Raw genomic sequence first — 26,413 nt, forward strand, 5'->3', positions numbered from 1 at the left:
AATGGGCGCTAGCTGGGATATACGCTCCCAAAATACCCTCGGAACCCTTCTTCCAAACGGTTACACGCACTCTAGCCCCGTACCTCCACCTTCCGCTACTAGTGGCAGGTGACTTCAACCTACTAATGCAACCCACTGAGGACAGCGAAGGATGCACACCTGCACAGACCCCAACGTCACTCCCCCCTGCTGAGAGACTTTGCGGATAGTATACATCTCTCTGATGTTTGGAGACTAAACAACCCAGATGGCAAGGAATATTCTTTTTACTCTCACCCCCACCAGACGCTTACCAGGATCGATTACATATTTGCTAACCCCATAATGCTTCCCTGTGCGTTATCCCCGCACGTACATGACATAGCTGTATTCGACCATGCTCCAGTGTCAGTAACCCTCACGATATACTCGAAAATATCAGCTGCCAAATGCTGGCGGTTCCCATCCTTTCTAACCAAGGACCCAGGGATCGCCTCACTCATCAGGGATGTCTGGTCTGATTTTGTCTCACACGAGTCGCCCACGGTCTCCCCCGTACTCCTTTGGGAGTCGGGGAAGGCCATGCTCAGAGGGCGTATCATCTCATACGCTGCGACATATAAGAAAACTATTGCCAAGGAATTTGTGTCAGCCAGCTCCCTGCTGAGAGAAGCCCAATCCTCATTGAACACTCCGAATTCCGACGAGAATAGAGAACGTTGGCGCACCGCCAAAGCGGCCTTCGACGGGTGGGAAGCGAAGCGGGAACAACTCTATAAATCGCACCAGGATTGGAAATACCACTTTTATGGGAATAAGCCGGGCAAATTGTTAGCCTCTCTATGCAGGGGACCCTTTACTCCGACGCAGGTCTCCGCCCTTAGAGATACCGACGGTAATCGGGTTGAGGACCCTCACGATATTAATGAGGTCTTTGCTAAATTTTATCAATCACTGTATAGCCACAAACACATGAACGAGGACACGGCCTCGGACTGGCTCTCCAAGGTTCCCCTCCCGCAGGTTACCCAGGAACAACTGATGCACCTGAATGCTCCCCTGTCCCTGGAGGAAATTCTCAAGGCCATCAAGTCTCTCAGTCCCGGCAAGTCACCCGGCCCCGACGGGTACACACCGGATTTTTATAAATTAGCAGCGGACACGGTGGCACCCACGCTACAATCCGTTTTCAACCACGTACTAGATGGCAACCCCTACCTCCCTACGGGTCATCAAGCCCATATAAAACTGATATATAAAAAAGGGAAGGATCCACTGGACCCAGGCTCCTACAGGCCAATCTCCCTGTTGAATGTGGACTCCAAGCTGCTCTCCAAATTAATGGCGGACAGATTGGCGTCCATTATGCCCTCAATCATTCATCCCACGCAATCGGGGTTCACAAATCGGGGGGCAGATTGGCTACGTCAAATATTAGGAAGGTATTGCTTGCTCTTGAGGCGTCCAAGGCTGACCCGAACACAGACGCGGCGATAATCACCCTTGATGCCGAAAAGGTGTTTGACAATGTGAATATCCAATGGCTGGACCGAGTTCTCACTAGAGTGGGCTTCTCGGGCAAATCTTTACATTTGATCAGGATGATGTATGCAAGCCCGGTGGCGCAGGTGGTGATAGCGGGACACATCTCTCCCTCGTTCCGCTTGTACAAGGGGACGAGGCAGGGGTGCCCGCTCTCCCCTCTTATTGTTCAATCTCGTTCTAGAGCCCCTCTCCAGATTTTTGTGGTCTCACCCCAATATTAGGGGCATAAGAGTGGGCACGGAGGAACTACGCACCGCCATGTTTGCGGACGATGTGCTTATCTTCACATCTGACCCAAGACATGATCTCCCCTTGATCCAGGCCATTTTCGCTGATTACCGTCTGTGTTCGGGTCTCCGTATCAACTTCCACAAGAGCAAAATATTTCCCCTAAACACTATGCACACCCCACAATGGGCAACATCGTCGAGCCTGCGTATAGCTACTACACACATCACCTATTTGGGAGTCAAAATAGGGTGCTTCCCCTCCTCCATATATCGCCCAAACTACACACTGGTCCGCGCCAAAATGATAGCCGAACTGAAATCCTGGGCCACATTACCACTTTCTTTTTTTGGCAGGTGCCACTTATATAAAATGTCCACTTTCCCGAAGTTGTTATATCCTATGCAGACGATCCCGGTCTTATTAAAACATTCGGATGTTAATAGGCTCCACAAGGAGCTCTCCCGCTTCATATGGCAAGGGAAAAGACCTCGCATCTCACTCAACAAGCTGCATATGTCCAGAAGGGATGGGGGGGTTGACCTTCCAAACACGAGATTATATAATCTAGCATGCCTTTTAAGGGGTTGCCTGGACTGGATCAGCAGGGAATCCCGGTATACTAACCATTCCCTAGAATCACAAATGGTCGCTCCTTATGACCTGACCACTTTGCTGCATTGTGGGACTGGGGATATCCCCACTGCTCTCCGCCATAACATCCTGATTAGGGATACGGTGGCAGCATGGAGGGAGGTTTCGGAAGAAGTTGGGGTCCTCCCAACGTCTGTCCAGATATCTTCCTATTCACCACCACCCCGGTTTCCCCCAGGCGCAGCAACACTCAGCTTATGGGATATGGCCCCTACGGGGGATTAAGTCGAAGTGGCAGCTTTTTGACTTGAATTCTTGGCTTCTTCTAAGCTATCAATCTTTTGCCGAGACATATGGTCTACCGAAAGGTCATTATCTTTATTTTAGGCAATGTATAAGCTTTGTTAATGATATATGTCGTACCCCCGCTCAACGATTCCAACGATTCCGCCCAAACCTGGTGGACCAATGGATTATGCAGGGTAAATACAGGTTATCACAACTGTATAAGCCTCTCCACCAAAAACTCTGACAGGGGACTGTGCATTCCATCGCTAAATCATGGAATAAACTACTCAACTCACCCAACGCTCAAACTAGGATCTTGAAGGGTTATCTTACCACTCGTCAACACGTCTCCTGTGAATTCTGGAGGGAGCAACTATTTAAAATTCTCCATGGAGCATACTATCCACACATCCGCTGGTCAAAGGACACAGCACATCATTTCTGCACCCTTTGCAAGGAACGCTATCCATCTCTCCTGCACAAGTTATGGCTTTGCCCCCAGATATCGTCTTTTTGGGACAAAACAATGCGCTATATAGCTAGAATGATGGGGGTGTCAATCCCTAGGGACATTTACCCCCTAGTGTTTAATTGCCTGGATCGGGAAAGCCTTCAGCTACCGAAAGACTCCAGGAAGCTTATGTCTCAATATAAGCCATGGTTAGTTAACTGCCTGATGGCGGCGCGCAGGCTGATCCTGCGCCACTGGATGTCAGACATCGCACCCACTATAGCAGAACTTTCCTCTGACCACACCACTTTAAGAAACACTGAGCTAGTGGGGCCCTTGATCAATCCACACCTGCCCCGATCGACCAGTCGTAAGTGGAACTTGCCCGCTCACACTCTCCTACCCCTGACAGGATCACTGGCGCAATCCTCAAACTGATCTGAGACCTCATTACTGACTTGGTGGACAGGCGCACACCCCCAACCGGCTGAAAAGTCACTCTTCTACTCTCCAATGCATATTTCGGTGTGCCACACAGATACAGTGCCTTACTATGTGTATCTTTTGGTGTAGATGTAATGTTATCAGATCTCTACCGGTGCAGTATTCATACTCTCCGGCTCCAAACAATCGCATGGTGTTTCCTACCCCCTTCCCCCCCCCCTCCCCCCGCTTAACCCTTCCTTAGTCCAACTCTGCCCAGGTTCTATTGTCCTCCTCCGAGTTAGTGATCGCCACTTCCCCTTATACTTACCTGTAACCCCTCCCCCCTCTCCCCATTCACTATTACCCTTGGTTGATAAAAAAAAAAAGGAAAACTTTAACATTACCCATTTTGTCCAAGCCAGTCAGTATAGTCAATGAAATTCCTCGACATTGTGATTCGGTTTGGCGGAGCACATTGCCTCTCCAATTTGAGTTTGATGTTATGTATTATGTTGTTATTGTTCAATGCTCATTTCTATGTACTGAGTTTGAATTTCAATAAAACATTGTTTAAAAAAAAAAAAAAGAAATCCATATACATATCTTTTCTGAAGCTGATCTGACCTGATCCCACGCTAAGATGTCAGCCGCAGCTTCACTGTGAAGGCGGGTGCAGCGGAGGAAGCCGACAATGGAAGCCCCATTATAAGTTAATGGGTGATGTCACTTCCCATTCATTTCACAGCTGTTGTTGGCTGTCCTCAGCAGAGCTTCCACCGCTGGAGACTGGCCTGGAGCGGCTTAAAAAAATGTATGTATACTGATTTCTTCTTTAGGGGTTAGATGGACAGGGTTAGGTTCGTTTTAGAGTGTGGATGTCTATAGATGTAGCGATTTTGTTGTTAGGCTGGACTTCTCCTTTACCCTTTCTGGGAATGATGTTTAGGGGAGAATTCTAGTATTTGTCTAATGTAATGCAGTTTTAATACAAATTCAGATTTATTGGGGCTGCCCAGGGCAGAGACACCAAAAAGACTTGCATGCTCTTTATTTTGTGGAATACCTTGATATTGTAATATAATTGTTAGTATTTTATCCGAACGCTGCACTAGCCAATATTTATGTTGGTTTTGGAAAAGGTGGGGAAAAGTTTGAATCTCTGTCTTTCTTTTTTACACTAACAGCTGGGGAGATTCTTTCTACCTCTAGGGTAACAATTAGGAGAAATGGGTGTCACCATGATAGGAAGATGCAAGCTTAAAATGTTACTAAACTCAGGAGCCTGCATTTATTATATCTGGTCTCCCACAGTACACAGAACATGCAAATGCAATTGTTTTAGTAATTTATAAACTGCCAACTACCTTTTCTCATCAGCAGTATATAGCAGTCTTGTGACATCTGTCAATGTCCAGCCAAGCACTGGTTAAAGCTTATAGGAGGAGTTTTCTGTCCTATGGGACTGAAACACGCCTAACCCTCTGTCTGGACAGTGCTGATTGGCCTTGTGCTGATCACATGCAATCTCCCAAAAAAAAAAAAAATACAAAACCTCTCTATCAATACACACCAAACGAGCATGTGAAGCCTGATTCCATAGACTGTGTTATCAGGAAATTATCAGGGGGGATCAGAGAAGCCAGGATCAAACAGCCTTTTTACACAACGTGGAGGAATAACCCCTTAGTTTCTACAGTGAGTATAACAAGCATACTTTATTGCATATATAGACTGATTTTACTGTTGTGGGTTTAGTAACACTTTAATAGACAGTACAGTTCTGGACTTTCAAGCATTGTAATTTACATTGACAATGTTTATAGACACAGATATAGACATAATTACTATTAAAGTGGTTGTAAACCATTACATATGAATGGCCTCAGGTGATACACAGAGATTAAACAAATTCCCCTACATATGCCGTACCTGTTTATCTGTAGTCTTCTCTTCTATACAGTTGTTAAAAGTCCACCATTTATAAGAGATGTCAGAAAAAAGGGGGTGGAGAGTGGAGTTGCAGAGCTCAGTGAGGATATCTCTGACAGCTGATTGGAGGGAAGGGGCATATCCTCCTGCACACAGGAACATAGCTGAGGCCTTCAATCAGCTGGAGATCCCTCCCCTGTCATCTTTTTTTTCTCTTGGTGTCGGGAAAACTCTTTGTAAAATAAAGAAGATATGCTGTTTTTGACTGAGAAGTTAACCTAAAAATGATTAGGTATCAGATGCAATAAACAATGTGCAATAAGCAAAATCAAACAATCTTGAATGTTCAAATGGAAAAGTGCCAGTAGAGAAGTGAAACTCTTGTTGCCTAGAAGAGTGTATCAAGTAAATTACATCAAAAAGATTTTTTTTGTGAATAAGTAGCCACGATCTGTTCACAAGGAATGACAAATAATAAATGGTGAAAAAAGTTCATACAGTGCCTTGCGAAAGTATTCGGCCCCCTTGAACTTTGCGACCTTTTGCCACTTTTCAGGCTTCAAACATAAAGATATAAAACTGTAATTTTTTTGTGAAGAATCAACAACAAGTGGGACACAATCATGAACTGGAACGAAATTTATTGGATATTTCAAACTTTAACAAATAAAAAACTGAAAAATTGGGCGTGCAAAATTATTCAGCCCCTTTACTTTCAGTGCAGCAAACTCTCTCCAGAAGTTCAGTGAGGATCTCTGAATGATCCAATGTTGACCTAAATGGCTAATGATGATAAATAGAATCCACCTGTGTTTAATCAAGTCTCCGTATAAATGCACCTGCACTGTGATCGTCTCAGAGGTCCGTTTAAAGAGCAGAGAGCATCATGAAGAACAAGGAACACACCAGGCAGGTCCGAGATACTGTTGTGGAGAAGTTTAAAGCCGGATTTGGATACAAAAAGATTTCCCAAGCTTTAAACATCCCAAGGAGCACTGTGCAAGCAACAATATTGAAATGGAAGGAGTATCAGACCACTGCAAATCTACGAAGACCTGGCCGTCCCTCTAAACTTTCAGCTCATACAAGGAGAAGACTGATCAGAGATGCAGCCAAGAGGCCCATGATCACTCTGGATGAACTGCAGAGCTCTACAGCTGAGGTGGGAGACTCTGTCCATAGGACAACAATCAGTCGTATACTGCACAAATCTGGCCGTTATGGAAGAGTGGCAAGAAGAAAGCCATTTCTTAAAGATATCCATAAAAAGTGTTGTTTAAAGTTTGCCACAAGCCACCTGGGAGACACACCAAACATATGGAAGAAGGTGCTCTGGTCAGATGATCCAAAATCAAACTTTTTGGCAACAATGCAAAACGTTATGTTTGGCGTAAAAGCAACACCGCTCATCACCCTGAACATATTATCCCCACTTTCAAACATGGTGGTGGCAGTATCATGGTTTGGGCCTGCTTTTCTTCAGCAGGGACGGGGAAGATGGTTAAAATTGATGGGAAGATGGATGGAGCCAAATACAGGACCATTCTGGAGGAAAAACTAATGGAGTATGCAAAAGACCTGAGACTGGGATTGAGATTTGTCTTCCAACAAGACAATGATCCAAAACATAAAGCAAAATCTACAATGGAATGGTTCACAAATAAACATATCCAGGTGTTAGAATGGCCAAGTCAAAGTCCAGACCTGAATTCAATCGAGAATCTGTGGAAAGAACTGAAAACTGCTGTTCACAAACACTCTCCATCCAACCTCACAGAGCTCGAGCTGTTTTGCAAGGAGGAATGGGCAAACATTTCAGTCTCTCGATGTGCAAAACTGATAGAGACATACCCCAAGCGACTTTCAGCTGTATTCACAGCAAAAGGTGGCTCTACAAAGTAACTTAAGAGGGCTGAATAATTTTGCACGCCCAATTTTTCAGTTTTTTATTTGTTAAAAAAGTTTGAAATATCCAATAAATTTCGTTCCACTTCATGATTGTGTCCCACTTGTTGTTGATTCTTCACAAAAAATTACAGTTTTATATCTTTATGTTTGAAGCCTGAAATGTGGCAAAAGTTAGAAAAGTTCAAGGGGGCCGAATACTTTCGCAAGGCACTGTAAATAGTCCAGTGCTTTCAATGTGTTTAGTGAAAAGATGACGTTCCAACTTTCCCACGTGCAAATACAACAAACTGTTTGTAGTGCAGCTGAAATAATCCACAATGGAAAGTGTCACCACTGTGCTCTATATGTGAAAATTGTCGGCTTACCAAATCAAATGATCCCACCAAGAGATCACATGCATGTGAGTGGAAGTTCCTCTGAAGACAAGTGGTCAGCCAGCTCCACTGTATATCCAGGCTTATGGTGCTCCTGAATCTCGTTTTTCATGGGGTTATAAAAGATAATGGAAGACTCTCATAGTGCATATTAATAATGCGTATAAATCTATTTTATTAACTAAAAATTTCACTTACATCAAGAACAATAAATTTGAGCAATATGGTATAAAATCTTGCACGGCCGCCTGCAGTGCAGTCCACGCTAGTTGACGTCACTTTGCTAGCTCCAATCGTACGCGTTTCCTCTCAGAAGGCATTGACTGAGATGAAGGAAGTGGTAGTAAAGGGAACCAATCAGTTCATGTATTGAAAACAAGACTGCTATTTGAAAGAGAAGATGACAACAGAGATAAGATCAGCACTGGACTGCTTCTCTATTCACTGTTCAGTCACAGGCCAGTGATGAGGTCCAGGATGATCTTGGCTCAGAGGAAGTGGGTTGATTGTTGCTGGCCATCTAGCAGCAGAAAATAATATTACTGGGGAAATCTCTGGAGTGAAGCTGAATAAAGCAGCAAAAGCTAGTTTTATTTTCTTTTTTTAATAGACCAATACTTTTTATCTCATCTTTGGCTGGAATTTCCTTTAAATAATTAACCTCCCATTCATATTGCTTGTGCTTCAATAAAATTACATTGAAATGTTAAAGTTGATTTTGATAGCGAATATGACATATAGAGCTGCAGCACAAAATAAAATTTAAGGCTGCTTCTAAAACATCAGAGAAATCAAAACCATAACTGTGAAGATTTATCATTTTTTTCAAAGAATATGAATATGAATAAAATGTTTTTATTTTTCTTAAGTGTTTTTTTTTTTTCTTTTCATCAGCCCTGATAGAATTTATTTGCTTGGGAATGCTAGCCATTTTGTTTCTTCTGTACAGTAAAAGATTATTGTCCAACCATAAATCATATACTTTTAATTTGACAGGAAGTGCATAGCTCTTGCCGGAGCAGTCAGAACACAGCTAGCCCTGCATTTACTCGATTGTTTGAAAGTGTCAGATGCTCCCCATTTCTATGGCCTTCCAACTTTAGCCAGAACTCTGAAAGGCATGGTCCATGTTACATCACTGCCAGGATGGAGCTCTCATTGCCCTACAACAGAGCCTGTCAGCATCTGTGTGAAGTTACTGACCAGCCTTCTTGAGGTAAGTGAAAATTTATGACTGTATTACTATTTGTCATTTTCACAGTTCTGGAACTGGCTGTATTTACTAGAGTTATTCAAATCAGTTTAATATAGTGAAGAAATGCGTTCAATTCATATTAAAGTTAAAATTGTTTCTTTTTCATTCATTGACGGACACAGCTCCAGATCTTCTTGACCCTTGGGTTTAAGCTGCTCCTACAGGAGTAGGACAGTACCACGCCTATAGGGCAGTCCCTGGGGGTATACTCCCACTTTCTGCTATAGGTCTTCAGTTTTTCTCTGCCTAGTCAGGAGTAAGTACCTAGTTCCTTGCTGGAATCTCTGATCCTGGCTATCTTCCCAGTCTTGCCAGCAAGTGCGCCCTAAACTTCGCTGCTCGCTAGGTTGGCTGTTACATAGCCCTACAAGTTAAATGCCTCGTGAGAACGCATAGCCCTGGTCGCGACCTGTGTCGCAGCGTACCTCTGGCCCGCAGCACCCTTATTCCAAGATGGTGCGGTGGTCTGCCTGGGGTGGTGCCCACCCGGTTCCATGGTGTGATAAGTAATGTTCCCCCCTCTCCCTTGGTCTTTCGGGGTGGACGTGAGCCCCTCCCTGGGATGGTCAGGCCCCTCCCCCCCCTGGGTTCTCCTCCATCCCCCAGCCCCTCTTAACAGTCATGTTGGGTCTTTTGGTCCCCAACCCCCCCCCCCCCTCTCTGGGTGAGGTAGGAGTTGGCTTTGCCACATGCTCCAGAAGGGGAGGTTGGATGTGGTTGTTGCTGACCGGGCTGACCTTGTTTCACAATGGAGGGGTTTTTGAGCAGGTTGTTAGGCTGGGGGAGTGGATGTTTTTACCATCCGTGGGTACGCGCCTGACGTGGCCGGATCGTTCCAGAAATTTAGGCCGCGGCTTTGCAGCCTACTTGCGGCTGACTGACCAAGCTGTCTGAGCTGCTGATCAAGCTGACAGAGCTGCCGACAAGCACGCACCTCACGCAGCCGGATTGTGCCAAAGATGTAGGCCGCGGCTTTGCAGTCTACTTGCAGCTGACTGACTAAGCTGTCCGAGCTGCTGACCAAGCTGACTGAGCAGATCTGCTGATGAGCATCCGCGCCCCCCCCCCCCCGGCTGCTTTGGGTGGTTGGCCACGGCTTGCGGACTACTGGGCCACGCGGCCATTTTGGGCGCTGCCGTTGAGGGGAAGCCTCAGTGATTTTAGCTGAAGCCTCCAACTCTCTCCCTGGGCATCTGCCGGACTGTGGATCCGGGCAATTGCGGCTGGGTCTCCACTGCAATTTAGGCCGCGGCCTGCAACCTGTTGAGCAATATGGTCGGCCTGGCGCCCCCCCTTGAACCAGGTGGTGCTTCATTTTTAGTGAAGTGTAGCAGCCATTATTGTGTGGGCAAGGGTACTGTGCCTGCGCATCCACATCACGGCGGGAGCTTCCCCCTCAAGGGGGCTATGTCCTATTATGTCAGAGGGCATGGAGGGCGACCCTTTTGCTTTTTTGTGGGGTCTAATAGGTGGTCATTTTGTGGACCTTTGGCCAGCGTCTCCTTGCGGGACTGAGGCCGGCGGCCTCCCCTGCTTGTTATGTTTTTAGGGTGAGCTTAGTATATAGTGACCCTACTGGGTCTGCGTCCACACACTTCAAGTGCTCTGACAGTGCCAATGATCCCTCTTTACTGCTTATGCGCAAGAAAAGGTGCTGGTGGATGCACTGATTGTATCGGTGCGGGAAACTTTAACCATGGGGGATGCAGCTGCTCCTGCGTCAGAGGCACTGGTCCCCTTGGGGCCCGCAGATCCTCTAAAGCTACAAAGGTATTTACTTTTTCCCGCCTACTGTGACAAAATTGTTGCGAGTCTGTAGAGTTGTCTAAACAAAATATGCCTAAGCGTTTTCGATAGACGGTATCCCTTGGGCAGTCCCACCTGTGGTGGACTCTCAGGTCTCCGGGCTGAATAAATCCACCCTAATTCTGTTGGAGGAGTCTCCCGTTTTAAAAGATCCTTTTGACAGGAGAGCCGAGCCTCTGGTCTGGCACATGTTTACTGTGGCTGGTTCGCCAGGATCTGGAGGGGGTACAGCTTCCTCCTGCCTTTTCGGAGGTGGCGACCTAGTTGGTCCAGACATTGCAGTTAGTCTGTGATGCCTCTCTGGATGCGGTTCCCTTAGTCTCTGGGCTGTCCATGACAGCAATGATCCTTCGGTGCATGATATGGCTAAAATGCTGGTCTGCGGATCAGACTTTCCAGAAGGCCTTATGGGATCTTCTCTCTGTGGGGAATAGTCTGTTCGGAGCCTCCCTGGAAAGACCTTCTCCAGAGGTTCCATGAGGACCTGGTCTGGTATGCTGAAAACGGGTCTTTTCCAGACCTGCACACAAACACCTCTTCTTCCTAAAGGGGCGCCTCACCCATATCTGGAGTGAGGGTGGACGTCTTTGCTTTTTCCGGACCTGCGGACCTCCCTGAAGTAGGTCCACGAGCTAATTCGGTCCGGGAACAAGATCGAGTTTTTGGTCTTCTCCACAAGAGAGGTTCTTTCCTTCCAACCTTTGTTTATCCCCAGACCACATGTGAGGTCTCTTGGGGGTGGTGCAAGACTTGCTACTACAAGGGGTGATTGTTCCGGTCTCAGTATTGGAACGTTTGTTTCATGGGTTTTATGCTTTGTGCGGGTACAGATGTTTTGCATTGAGTCCATTCGTACGGTAGTGCCACCCCCACATCAGGGGGATCTTCTGGCCTCTATCGATATAAAGGACGCTTACTATCACATTCCAATATATGTTGGTCATCCGCGCTTTCTCTGCTTTCCGTGGGCAAGGAGCATATCAAGAGGTCTCTCACCTCAACTGCTTGGGTTTTCGCAAGTGTTGGCCCCGGTGTTGGCATTTTTGCGCCAGCGGGGGATTGCAGTACTGGAGTACCTGAATGATCTTCTGCAAGCAGAGTCTCCGACTGTTCTGAAGGACAACCGGGAGATTACTGTGTGGACTCTGCAGGAGTTTGGCTGGAATTTAAATTGCCAGGTATTGGCTCTGGATCCGTCCACCTAGTTGGACTTTCTGGGTCTGTTCTGGACTCTGCCTATGCCAGGGTGTTTCTTTTATGGGACGAACTCCAAAATCTGTCCATACGAAACCTCTGCAATGAAGAACGGTGATATACTCGCGCCTAGGAATTTTTTGATATAGTATATTGGGAAGCATCAAGTAATTCAAGAACACTACTATAGTAGTGATCTCATGGGTAAGTAATGGATATAGAAAAAACTGCGCTACCCTGGTAATATTCTGTGACAGTATAAAATAAAATAAAAGTGCAAGTGCAATCTTGTAAACAATGCTCATGTGATACCTTATTGCTGAATGTTCAAAATAATAAAGCAATAAATAATCAATAAATAATGACTGTGGGATAATGTGATGACTCTAAAAGTGCACGTGCTTGAGTGATAAATAAACTATATGAAATTGCTTTACATATAAATTTACCACACAAAAATTACAATATATTAAATAAATATAATAAATATAATAAATATATGTGAAAGTCCAGTAAAAATGAGTCCATAAAGTGAATACAAAAAGTGAATACAAAATAGTAAGTGCAAAAACGTGCTCAGAGACTCTCAGTGCGAGGGTAAAGTGCTGCGTGCCGGTGATCCTTGGGTTCTCACACTCTGTGCCCAGGGGTAAGGTAGCGCACTTACCGGAAGGTGTGGATTCCAATGGCGTACGCCAAAAGGAATCAAAAACGCTTTTGTCTGCTGCTCCTGTGTCTGGATAGGTGGGTGGACAATCTCCTTATGGATATGGATGAGCATTCACTGTTATCTTGTAAAACACTTTCAGACTAAGTTACTTTCAATCCAAGGTTTAACTGTATCTCTTCTGTCCCTCCTTATCCTTCCTCATTCCTCATGTCTGCATGTCCCCCTTAATGCAGACATGAGGAATGAGGAAGGATAAGGAGGGACAGAAGAGATACAGTTAAACCTTGGATTGAAAGTAACTTAGTCTGAAAGTGTTTTACAAGATAACAGTGAATGCTCATCCATATCCATAAGGAGATCGTCCACCCACCTATCCAGACACAGGAGCAGCAGACAAAAGCGTTTTCGATTCCTTTTGGCGTACGCCATTGGAATCCACACCTTCCGGTAAGTGCGCTACCTTACCCCTGGGCACAGAGTGTGAGAACCCAAGGATCACCGGCACGCAGCACTTTACCCTCGCACTGAGAGTCTCTGAGCACGTTTTTGCACTTACTATTTTGTATTCACTTTTTGTATTCACTTTATGGACTCATTTTTACTGGACTTTCACATATATTTATTATATTTATTATATTTATTTAATATATTGTAATTTTTGTGTGGTAAATTTATATGTAAAGCAATTTCATATAGTTTATTTATCACTCAAGCACGGAAACCTCTGCAAGCAGAGATTATTGCCATGTGGGGCAAGAATCCACAGTCTTTAGACAGTCTGATCCTGTTGAGCCGGGGTACGTGAGGGTCCCTGATTCGGTGGCTTCGCTCTCCCGCGCTTCGACAGGGTAAATCTTCCTTCCCCTGTAATGGACAATGGTCACCACGCATGCCAGCCTGTCCGAGTGGGGTGGCGTTTTTTGCCACAGACTCTGCTCAGGGGGTCTGGACTCTGGAAGAATCCAGACTACCAATCGATATACTGGACATTTTCCTTAGGGAGAAACGTCTTTCCTCTTCTAGAACTTCTGCCAAGACTTCTGCGTAGGCTCGAGGCAGAAGGGATTTATGGCCATCCTAGTGGCTCCAGACTGGCCTCGCCGGTCTTGGTACGCAGATCTGATATGGTTGGCCGCCGATGCTCCTTGGAGGCTTCCTCTTAGAGGAGATCTGTTGGCTCAAGGGCCAATCTTCCATCTTGCTTTACAGTCGCTGGCTTTAACGGCTGAAGGCTAGAGGGTTGTCTGAATCGGTGATTTCCATGCTGCTCCAAGCTAGTAAATATACTTCTAGGTAGATTTTTTATCGCGTTTGAAGAATGTACTTTGCAGATGCAAATCTCTTGGGGTTCACCCCTGCTCCTTTTCAGTGGAGCAGCGTCTGGCCTCGGGTACCATCAAGGGCCAGGTTCGGCCTTGGCATTTTTTCTTCATCGTCCTTTGGCTACGCTTTCTGTGGTTCACACCTTTGTTCAGCGGGTTCACCACTTGGCTCCCCCAATGCGGTCTCCATTGCCCTCATGGGATCTCAACTTGATACTGTCGGTTCTTCTCTGTCTGGAAAATATTTATGAGATTCCTCTGCTTACATTGTCCCAGAAGGTAGCAGAAGGGACTTTTTCTTCTGCACGCAGGGTGTTGGAGCTGGCAGCTTGTCTTGTAGTTCACCTTACTTGGTGATTCAAGGAGATAATGTGGTTCTTCGTCCCTGCCAGTCGTTCCTTCCTAAGGTCATCTCTGGTTTTCATTTAAATAAAGGCATTGTGTCCTAAGCCTAAGCACCTTAAAGAGATTGCCTTACATTCTTTGCATGTGGTTCGGGCTATCTACAAGGGTGCTTAGTGCCTCTTGGGCCTTCCGTCATCAGGCATCAGTGGTGCAGGTTTTCAAGGCTGTCTGTGCACACTTTCACAAAATTTTATAAGGTGGATGTTTTGGCAACTGCGGATGCTTCTTTTGGCCGCAAGGTTTTGCAAGCCACTGTTGGAGAAGATTAGTCCTCTTTTGAGGGTGTTGTTTTTTTTTTGTTAGGTGAGCTCCAGTTGTTCCTGGTTAAGCTCCTCTTTTACCTGGTTTGCCTTTGGGAAGTGTGTTTTTCTTGCTGTGTTCTTCCCACCTTTCATGTTGACACTGCTTTGGGATGTCCCAAGGGTCAAAAAGATCTGGAGTTGTGTCCGTCATTGAACGAAAGAGAAAACTGGATTTTTGTCTTACTGTAAAATCCTTTTCTCTGATGTTTGACGGACACAGCACCTGCCCCTCTATTGAGTTGGGTTATATGTTCTTCCGACACTGCTTGTTACAAAACTGAAGACCTATAGCAGGAAGTGGGAGTATACCCCCTGGGACTGCCCTATAGGCGTAGTCAACTTTTTTTCCACCTAGTGTCCTACCACTGTAGGGGGCACCATAAAACCAAAGGTCAAGAAGATCTGGAGCGGTGTCCGTCAATGAACATCAGAGAAAAAGTATTTTGCGAAGACAAAACTCCACTTATTTTCAAACACAATACACTTTTTTGAATTTCAAATACACTTTATTAAAAAAAAAAGTTCTGACAATGCCTAGGGGCAGTCCCAGAGGGTACACCCTCTCTCTTCCTGCATAGGTTGCCAGTTTTAATCTGACTAGTCAGGAGTAAGGACCTAGTTCCTTGCTGGGATCTTTGGTCCTGGCATAAATGTATTTTTTTATGTCGAAATTTTTTTGTTTTTTTTTTTTTAGCTTTTTTTCTCCAGAATTTCCTGTGAGATCTTCAAGCAAATATGCTGGGCTGGGCGATGCGCTGGATGTCTAGATCCAGTGGTCACCCCAGTCTGGCCAGCGAGCACATGCTGGCCTTAGCTCCACGCTGGGTCAGCCACGACATAGTCCCAATGGTGGGGACTGGCCCCGCGAGTTAAACGTCTTGCCAGGATGCACACAACAGGTTCTAGGCCTATGTTGCAGCGTTCCTATTAGGCCGACAGCCCCCACACTGTGGTGGAGAGGGGTCCTGTCAGGAGATGGCGCCCACCTGTGTTCCTGGTACAGTGAGTAAACGCCCCCCGCCCCTCTTCCCTGGTGGATTTTGGGGTGGATGCATGGCCCCTCCCTGGGTTGGTCGGACCCTCACATTCCTGGGTTTCTCTCTATCTTGTGTACCCCCCCCCCACACGTGGGGGATTGTTTTGGCCTACCTGAGGCTGGGACTTAGTGTGAAGGCCGCATGGGGGGGCCGGGGGGTGCGCAGTTCGCGGCAATCTGTCAATCGTTTGGGGGGGGGCCCGGTCGGCTCCTCTAGGACTTCTTGCTGCAGGATGGTGTAGGAGGGCTGGCAGGGGGTCTCCCTGTGGGTCCTGTTGCTGCGCTGGCCGCCATTTTGTTGTAGCCTCGTCTGCTATTATGGCGGCGGCCATCTTGGTATACTCATTTTCGGCCATTTTGCGGTGGATTCTCCGCTGAGAATCTAGGTCGGGGGGTGGAGCCCCTCCCTTCAACCTGGGCAGTTCCCATTGCTCACTCCCTTATGGGAGGGCTTGCTGGTTACATGTGCTAGTCCTGAAACTGCATTTTGGGACAGTGGGTTCTGGAGGCCTCTCTCTCTCTCTCTCTCTCTCTCTCTCTCTGTTGGGGGTCTGCAGGCGTGCCTGACCGGGGGGTGCTGTAGCATGGCGGGGTCTTTTTTTTGCAAAACAAAAATAAAAAATTTAATTTTTGTAATTTTTTGCTGGTGGGTTCTTCTGGTTCAGTATGGACCCTGCAAACCATGTAACCCCATCTGACACCCTCACGGAGGCCGCAGGGCCTTTCCAGAGCTTCACTGTCCAACAATGCATTTTCAGCAGTTCAGGAAGCATTTGGGCCCGGGTGGAGTTGGCCTTGAGAGGGCGAGGTACGCTGAAACATTTCTCCACCTACCCCTGCCTCATCTGATGTCTCGGATTCTGAGTCTGACTCAGCCTCCGCAGACGGGGGGGGGGGGGGGTCTCCCTGCCGGCTCTGTTACCTCACGCCCAGTCTCCTCGGATGATGAGGATGACATTTCTACCTCCCCTGCCGCGCATGATACAGGCGCTGGTGGATGCACTGGTTGTTTCGGTGCGTGACATCCTGCTATTTGGAGGACGCTGTGGCTGCTGCGCCTGGGGCGTGGGTTGCATCTGGCACACATTCATCCGAAGCAGCCTAATTTGCTAGCATGCTCATAGAGCATGTGACCGTCTGAGACGTTCCCCCTGGGATGTTTAGGCGGCTGCTAGATGTTACACTTTTGAGGAGTCTCTGGTAAGGTAGACTGTACCGCCTAAGGTGGACCTACCCTCTCTAGGCTTAACAGGACTGCTGCTGTTCCAGTGGGGGTATCCTCGTCCTTTAAGGACCTGGGGAATAGGATGGTACGGGTTGTGGCCCGCGATCTGTACTCCCTGGTGGGGTCTGCACTGCGTACAGTGTTTATGATTGCCCTTGCCACGAAGACTCTGTTGGCAGTGAGGAGCAAGTCCCTAGTGCCCTAGGGGAGCTGTTGGACAACTGGCACAGGGGATGCAATTTTGTTGCGATGCCACGCTGGGCACGGCTCCCTTATTGGGTCGCCTGTCTGTTTCGGCGGTGGTTATCCGGCATATTCTTGGCCGGGGTGTTGGTCTGCGGAATTAGCTTCTAAGAAGGCCTTAATGGATCTCCCTTTTCCAGAGGGGATCGCCTGTTTGGCGCTGCCCTGGATGACATTCTATAAGGGTCTCACGGGGGGGGGGGGGGGGAGTGCTTTTCTTCCATAGGCTAACAAGGGTAAGGGCCTTCGTCATGGACAGGGTCCCTCCTTTTCGGCTCACGGACAGCTTCTTTGTCCCTCGGGGACAGTCAATGTGGCGCAGTCCTTCAAGACTTCCTCGGGTGGTTTCAAATGACCCTGGTCTGGCGAACCAGAGATTGTTTTTTTCCAGACCTGCGGACAAGGCCTACTCGCCCTGAAGGTGCGTCCTCACCCATATCCGGGGGGGGGGGGGGGACATCCTTGCCGGTTCTCTGATCTGCGGCTGGCCCGGATCCCAGGCAGCTGGGTCCGGGAGGTCATGCGGTCCACTTGCTAGATCGAGTTTCGATGCGTTTTTTACGGTAAGGTTTTTCCGTTCCAATGTACGGCTGTCTCCGGATCACTTGCAGGTACTCTATGGGGCAGCTCAGGCTCTAGTTCAGCAAGGCTGGACCTACTGCCCCTTGATGGTTCTGTGCGGATCAAAAATTCTAGCTGGCATCGGTTCGCACAATGGTGGCTTCCCTACATCAGGGGGATTCCTGGCCTCCATAGACATCAAAGATGCCTACCTTCACAACCCGTTATGTATAGGACATCCTATGGAATGTACATTGCATGCTCTGGAGATAGTTCGGGCACTCAAGGTGTACTTGGTGACTACTGAATCTTTTTGTGAGTCAGGTTCGCTCTGTACTCACAGATGGCCCAAGAAATGGGCTGCCTGCGTCTGCTGCGTCTGTTTCCAGATGGATCGGACAGACCGTGATGCAGGCTTATTGAATCACGCGTCAGGTCCTACCGTTCCCTGTTTCAGCGCATTCTACTCGAGCACCTAGTGCTTCCTGGGCTTTTTGCCATACAGGCATCTGTGCCTCAGGTTGCAAGACGGCTACCTGGTTGTCTGTTCACACCTTTACTAAATTTTATAAGGTGGATGTGCTGGCATCTGCAGATGTTTTTTTTGGCCGCAAAGTTTGCTGGCTGCTGTCTGGAGGGCTTTTGGCCTTCCTTGAGGATGTTTACTGTTTTGTTTCAGGTGGGCCCCATCTTTTGTTCTGCTGAGTCCTGTGTTGCCTGGTTGGCTATGTTTAGCATTGGGGACTTGTTCTTTTCTGCTGTCCCCACCCCTCATTTTATGGCACTGCTTTGGGACATACCTACTGATATGGTTTCAGAGAACTGCATCCGTCAATGAACGATAGAGAAAACTGGATTTTTGACTTACCGTAAAATCCTTTTCTCAAGTTCATTGAAGGACGCAGTACCCGCCCCTCTATTTTGATTTGTATTGCTGTTACTTTTCTGACACTGCTTTGATACAAAACTGACACCCTATGCAGGAAGAGAGAGGGTATACCCTCCGGGACTGCCCATAGGCGTAGCCAGAACTTTTTTTCCGCCTAGTGTCCTACTCCTGTAGGGGGCAATATAACCCTACTGATATGGATCAGAGAACTGCGTCTGTCAATGAACTTAAGAGAAAAGGATTTTACGGTAAGTAAAAAATCCAGTTATTGCTCTCACTCATAATGGTCACTGGAAGTTCAACATGACACCTCATGGCAAAGAACTCTCTAAGGATCTGAAAAAAAGAATTGTTGCTCTACATAAAGATGGCCTAGGCTATAAGAAGATTGCTAAGACCCTTAAACTGAGCTGCAGCATGGTGACCAAGACCATACAGTGGTTTAACAGGACAGGTTCCACTCAGAACATGCCTCGCCATGGTCGACCAAAGCAGTTGAGTGCACATGCTCAGCATCATATCTAGAGGTTGTCTTTGGGAAATAGATGTATGAGTACTGCCAGCATTGCTGCAGAGGTTGAAGGGGTGGGGGGGTCAGCCTGTCAGTGCTCAGACCATGTGCCGCACACTGCATCATATTGGTCTGCATGGCTGTCGCCCCAGATGGAAGCCTCTTCTAAAGATGATGCACAAGAAAGCCCACAAACAGTTTGCTGAAGACAAGCAGACTAAGGATATAGATTACTGGAACCATGTCCTGTGGTCTGATGAGACCAAGATAAACTTATTTGGTTTAGATGGTTTCAAGTGTGTGTGGCGGCAACCACGTGCGGAGTACAAAGACTAGTGTGTCTTTCCTACAGTTAAGCATGGTGGTGGGAGTGTCATGGTCTGGGGCTACATGAGTGCTGCCGACACTGGGGAGCTACAGTTCATTGAGGGAACCATGAATGCCAACATGTACTGTGACATACTGAAGCAGAGCATGATCCCCCCTCCCTTCGGAGACTGGGCCGCAGGGCAGTATTCTAACATAACAACCCCAAGCACACCACTGCCTTGCTAAAGAAGCTGAGGGTAAAGGTTATGGATTGGCCAAGTATGTCTCCAGACCTAAACCCTATTGAGCATCGGGCATCCTCAAACCGAAAATGGAGGAGCTCAAGGTCTCTAACATCTACCAGCTCTGTGATGTCGTAATGGAGTAGTGAAAGAGGACTCCACTGGCAACCTGTGAAGCTCTGGTGAACTCCATGCCCAAGAGGGTTAAGGCAGTGCTGGAAAATAATGGTGGCCACACAAAATTTTGACACTTTGGGCCCAATTAGGACATTTTCACTTAGGGGTGTACTCACTTTTTTTGCCGGTGATTTACACATTAATGGCTGTGCTTTGGGGTATTTTGAGGGGACAGCAAATTTGCACTGTTATACAAGCTGTCCACTTACTGCTTTAGATTGTAGCATGTCATTTCTTCAGTGTTGTCACATGAAAACGATATAATAAAATATTTTGCAAAAATGTGAGGGGCGTACTCACTATTGTGAGATACTGTGTGTGTGTATGCGTGTATATATATAAAACGTTTGGGGGTTCTATGTATTTTTTTTGCAAAAAATACAGATTTTAACCACTTCCCGCCCATCCTATAGCAGATTGACGGCGGGAATGTGGTTGTATTATCCTGACTGGACTTCATATGACGGTGGCAGGATAATACAGCTCTGCGCGCCCCCTGGGGGCACGCAGAGCGGCGATCGGTGATGCGAGGTGTCAGCCTGACACCCTGCATCTCCGATCTCGGTAAAGAGCCTACTGGCGTAGCTCTTTACCATGTGACCAGCCGTGTCCAATCACGGCTGGTCACATAGTAAACAGGAAGAGCCGGTTTTCCTTAGTACGTGCCTGACAGGCACGAGTAAAGGAGCGCCGATCGGCGGCTCCCCTGACAGGGGGGGGGTCGGCACTGGTAATCAGATCATTGATTACCAGTGCAGACCCTTGGGGGGGGGGGTGCCACTAGAACCAACAGGGATGCCCACCCATGACCCCAGGGACGCCCACTATGGCCACCAGGGATGGCAAGCAGGGCTCAGGGAGCCCCCATTGCCCTCCCCATCAGTGCTGCCCGCCAGTGCCCTCCCTATCAGTGCTGCCCACCAGTGCCCATCATTGCCATCTTTCAGTGTCGCCCACCAGTGCCCATTATTGCCCACCAGTGCCGCCTATCAGTGCCCATTAGTGCCGCCCGTCAGTGCCGTCTATCAGTGCTCATCAGTGCCGCCTATCAGTGCCCATTAGTGCCCGTCAGTGCCACCTATCAGTGCCCATCAATGCCGCCTATCGGTGCCCAGCAGTGCCGCCTATCAGTGCCCACCAATGCTGCATATCTGTGCTACCTATCAGTGCCACATATCAGTGCCGCCCATCAGTGCCACCCCATCAGTGCCTCCTCATCAGTGCCTGTCAGTGAAGTCTCATCAGTGCAGGAAAAAAACATATTTATTTACAAAATTGTATAACATAAACAAAAAAACTTTTTTTTTTTTTTCAAACTTTTCGGTCTTTTTTTATTTGTTTAGCAAAAAAGGAAAAAACCCAGAGGTGATCAAATACCACCAAAAGAAAGCTCTATTTGTGGGGGGAAAATGACATAAATTTGGTGTAGGTACAGTGTTGCATGACCGCGCAATTGTCATTCAAAATGCAACAGCATTAAAGGGGAAAATTGGCCTGGGCAGGAAGGGGGTGAAAGTGCCCTGTATTGAAGTGGTTATTAACTTTTAAACTACAATTGTCATAAATATGCCTGGTCCTTAAGTGGTTACATTCTGGAATGTGCCATTATACAAATTGTTACCAGCTACTGTGGATGGCATCTCTGGCGAGCATATAAGCTGTATGTATATTTAAACTCCCTCTATCTGGGGGATATAGGGCACTCAAGAAGTAACAGAAACTGATGTGCTGTCTAGCTTGAGTGAGAATTTAATTTGTTTGCTCCTGGCCACATGTTTTACATCTAGAACTGGCACAGCCAATTACTTGAATCCTAGATGATGATAAAAAATTAACAGGTTGTTTTGGGTCCATTTCATTTTTTTGTTCCTCATAGTGAGAAGAGTTGTTCCTAACTGCAAAATCCGGTATCATTACTGTAAATGAGACTATATTGAAAAATACATAGTTCAGCGAAGTATATTGTGCTGTTTTGCTTTATTCTGTGAACACTCGTAAAAGTCAAGCTACCATGAAATTGTTTTTTCCTCTCTTATCAGATCATTTCATCGTTTTATGTGGAATGGGGAGGAAATGCTCTTTCCTATATGGGTAAAGGTGTCACGAAGAGCACAGTATTGTGCTTGCTTCACTTGTCCCATGAGATGACAGCTGAAGCCAGGAATACGGTGAGAAATGGAAAAGGTGTTCTTTGTAAGCCAGAATGTGTGGCAAGAGGCATCCATGTGATGCCAGAAACATAAATGTTACTTTCTTTCCATCTACTTTTAACGAGTCTTCCTTTTCCTTTTAGCTGTTTTCATCTATAATTTTATCTTTTTCTTTCAAAAAAATGTTTTTCCTTTTAAAAGGAGAGTCCTTGGCTGTCGTGTCAAAAGCACAAATCAATAATAAAAAAAAAAATAAAAAAAAAAATGTATATATATATATATATATATATATATATATATATATATATATATAGATATTATTCCCTGGTGCTAAAGAATTATGTTTGTTGACAACAATGGCTCAGAGACTTGGTTTACTCAAATATCTTCATCTTTTAAAGTCTCTTTTCTACCTATCTGATTATGTGCAGATGGCTGTTTGAAACTGTATCTCCTTTGAGGCACTGAAGCAAAATACCAATTAATTCCTCCTTATGGCATACTTTGCTTTTTTAATGTTTTGCAGCTTTCTTTTGTTTCTTGCATCTTTGTGCTTTTTTTTTTTTTTTCTTTTTTGTACTGTGTTGTTATTTTGCTTGTTATGTAAAGTGTCTTTTATTTATTATGTGCTTTCTGGGTTGTTATAAGTTCATGAATGTAACCGATGCACAGCATTAGTGGAAGCGTCAAAGACAGGTGACCTCATAATACAATACCTATCCTAGCAGTTGCTGTAGATTGTAAACTCCCAGTTTTATAACAATACCAAATGATGTAGTAGCCCATTGAAAGCACTAGAAATAAAAGGGCCCTTTGTTGACTATATAAACCAGTCTGGTTCTAGCTGCCATTTTAATGTTTAACCACTTTACCACCGGAGGATTTTGCGGTCTTCCGTCCAGGCCACTTTTTGCGATTCGGCGCTGTGCGACTTCAACTGACAATTGCGCGGTCGTGCGACGCCGTACAAAAACGAAATTTACGTCCTTTTTTCCCCACAAACAGAGCTTTCTTTTGGTGGTATTTGATCACCTGTGCGATTTTTACTTTTTGCGCTATAAACAAAAAAAGAGCGTTTATTTTGAAAAAATAACAATATTTTTAACATTTTTTTATATGAAATTCCCCCCAAAAAAGATGTAAAAACCAATTTTTTAAAAAATTTTTGGCCAATTTGTTTTCTGCTACCTATGTTTGGTAAAAAAAAATCGCAATAAGCGTATTTTGATTGGTTTGCGCAAAAGTTATTGCGTTTACTAACAAAGGGAAAGATTTCTGTAATTTTTGGTGTTTTTTTTTTAACGCGTAATGGCGGCGATCTGCGATTTTTTTTTTTTGTGGGACTGCGACATTGCGGCGGACAGATCGGACCCTTGACTGACATTTTTGACACTTTTGGGGGTACCAGTGACATTACTGCAGTAATCAGTGCTATATATATTCACTGTTACTGTAAAAATGACACTGGCAGGGAAGGGGTTAATTTTATTGGAGAGGGAGGGGTTAATGTATGCCTGGTGCTTACTGACGTGTAGGGGGGGAGGTGACTGAGTGAGTCATGGACAGATCGGATGTCCAGCTATGCTGAACAGTCCGATCTGTCACTCCCTGTCACTATGGAGATCCGTCCGCTTGTGTTTACACAGGCGGGCGGATCTCCACACTAGATCCCCGGCGATCGGAGCAGAGCAGCGGCGATCGCCGCTGCTCCTCCCCTGGCCCGACTCCCGCTGTGAATGAAAACAGCGGGAGCGAGCCTCCGGCGGCGCGCAAGCGCCGCCCAGAAGGGGGAGTGTCTGACGACGTTAATACTACGTCGTCAGACGATAACGAGCCACTCTGCCGCAGTAGTATTACTGTGAGCGGACGTAAAGTGGTTAAAAGGAGAAAACTTCTGCCTGGTTACTCTTTTCCTATATGCCAGCTTTAGAAAATTCAAATTCAGCAACCCGTTTTTACTTTTCAGGCATAAATATCTAAGTGATCAAAAGGTAAAGCCAAGAGTGGGCTATGCAGTGGTGTGAGAAGTTGTTTCTTCCAGAGGCCCTCATTTGTAATGCCAGACTATACCAATGGGCACCTCATCACATCACATGGCTCATAAGCAAATATATTAGTAGGATTTCAGTCAATTAAATTAAACAATCAAGAAATAAATGTCCTACTGTAATAGTTTTTGTGATTCAGGTTGGAAAAAAATACAAATTCCTGTGGTTTTAGTACAGAAGAAAGCAACCTTCCCTTGCCTAGGGTGGAGCGACCAAAAGCTGTATACCCTTTGCAAAAGATGGCAAAGTGATAACACAGCACCTAAAGTGAAACTAACACACACTGTTTAATTTACATTGTCTCTTCTATGCCTATATATGGATGTTGGAACTGTAATTATTTTAATTAAAATAAAAAAACTCTAAGTACCTTTTTCCAAATTGATATAAGGCTGTCACATGACCCAGATTTTTTCCAGCCTGTTTGTAGGGAAACATTAACAGGAAGAGCTTTTAGTCCTTTTCTGCTAGGCATATGTTAAAAGGAAAAAAAAAACAGCTTTTTAACCACTTGCCGACTGCCTAACGACGATTTACGTCGGCAGTCAGCCCCTCACAGGCAAAGTGACGTAGGGCTACGTCGCTAGCCTGTGAGGCTCTAGGGTGCGAGCGCGCGCCGCTGGAGGCGCGCTCCCGCTCGCTCACGGACCCCCCCCCCGCGCGCGAGTAACCGGCGGGCCCGATGTCCGCCGATCACACCGGGAGAAAGGCAGGCGGCTAATGTAAACAAAGCCGCCTGTCATTCTCCCCTGTGTAACAGCAGAGATCATACGGTCCTGCTATGTAGGACCGTTGATCTCTGCTGTTACATGAAAAGCCACATCCAATCACAGTTAGAAGCACGCCCCTAGGGACACACTTAACCCCTCCTTCTCCAATAAAGTTAACCCCTTACCTGCCAGTGTCATTTTTACAGTAACAGTGCATATGTATGGCACTGATTACTGTAGTAATGTCACTGGTACCCCCAGAAGTGTCAAAAATGTCAGTCAAGGGTCCGATCTGTCCACTGCAATGTCGCAGTCCCGCATAAAAAAATCGCAGATCGCTGCCATTACTCGTTAAAAAAAAAAATAATAAAAATGACATAAATCTTTCCCGTAGTTAGTAGACGCAATAACTTTTGCGCAAACCAATCAGAATATGCTTTTTGCGTTTTTTTTTTTTTACCAAACATATGTAGCAGAAAACAAATTGGCCTAAAATGTTAAAAAAATTTGATTTTTTAATTTTTTTTGGGGAATTTCATATAAAAAATTAGAAAAATATTATTTTTGCAAAATTGTTGCTATTTTTTTGTTTATAGCGCATGATCAAAAAATTGCACAGGTGATCAAATACCACCAAAAGAAAGCTCTGTTTGTGGGAAAAAAAGGACGTCAATTTCATTTGGGTACAGCGTCGCACGACCACGCAGTTGTCCGTTAAAATCACGCAGTGCCGAATCGCAAAATAGGCCCCGGTCAGGAAGGGGGTAAAATCTTCCGGGGCTTAAGTGGTTAAAATACAGAGTAAAAATATTTACTATAAACTGGTTTAAATTGTCATACAAATAAATATTTGAAACCAAACTTTATTTTTATTTTTTTGGCAATAACATGGTGTAGGCGAATTTCTGCTAGTCACAGGCTGTGTCACGTCCCTCCAGCCTATGCCTTAGAATGATAGGGAGCTGAAGCCTCCATTAATCTACATGTAATATCCCACCCCTATTGTGTTTAGCCGGTGGGTGGGCATGGAGGAGGAAGGAGGGAGTGGGCTGTCATTTACCACTGTGTATATGCCCACATGTGTGACTATAGTCACCTGGGCTGCTCAGATGTGATGGGGAGGAAATACTCAGAACAGAAACTCACTAAAAACTGAGCAAATGCAGAATTGCCACTACTGCTGCAAAATCCCTAGCTGTATTGAAGACCTAGACAGAAGGTGGCACTAGACAGCAGCAGGATCAACCAAGTTTTTTTCAAAAAACTAATCTCATAGTGACTGAGTATGAACTGCATGTAATACAGCATTTATTGATGGTTGTTTATGATGTGGGTTTAGTGACACATTTTTATTTAAAATATGTTTGCAAAGAAATCACGCATTGTAGTATATACATGTATTCTATAGCTGCAAAAAAAAAAAAAATCAAGTCTCTGACATTGGCAAAAATGTAAAAAGTGCTACTATTGCTATTTTTAGAGACATCATTGCAAAAAACTGCCCTGGCCCTTCTGTCTATATCTTCTTAAATAAGCAAATATCATGTACATCCCCACCAAAATCCACATTTTGTAACCTTGTCATCAGATCTAAAAACAGTCTTTGTAAGGTATATCTACAACAACAAGTATAATC

The 26,413-nt window shown here is 45.8% G+C and overlaps 1 protein-coding gene across 1 annotated transcript in view; it reads left to right on the plus strand.

The window, feature by feature from the left end:
- Nucleotides 1–26,413, plus strand: part of RTTN (rotatin) — a 423,025-nt gene that overhangs the window by 232,786 nt on the left and 163,826 nt on the right. The window contains exons 29-30 of the mRNA XM_082257758.1: nucleotides 8,719–8,938; nucleotides 21,909–22,037. Coding sequence (XP_082113884.1) covers nucleotides 8,719–8,938; nucleotides 21,909–22,037 — 349 coding nt within the window. The remainder of the gene's footprint in view (nucleotides 1–8,718; nucleotides 8,939–21,908; nucleotides 22,038–26,413) is intronic.

Source organism: Pelophylax lessonae, assembly GCF_965119305.1.
Source record: "Pelophylax lessonae genome assembly, chromosome: 5".
Taxonomy (NCBI): Eukaryota; Metazoa; Chordata; class Amphibia; order Anura; family Ranidae; genus Pelophylax; species Pelophylax lessonae.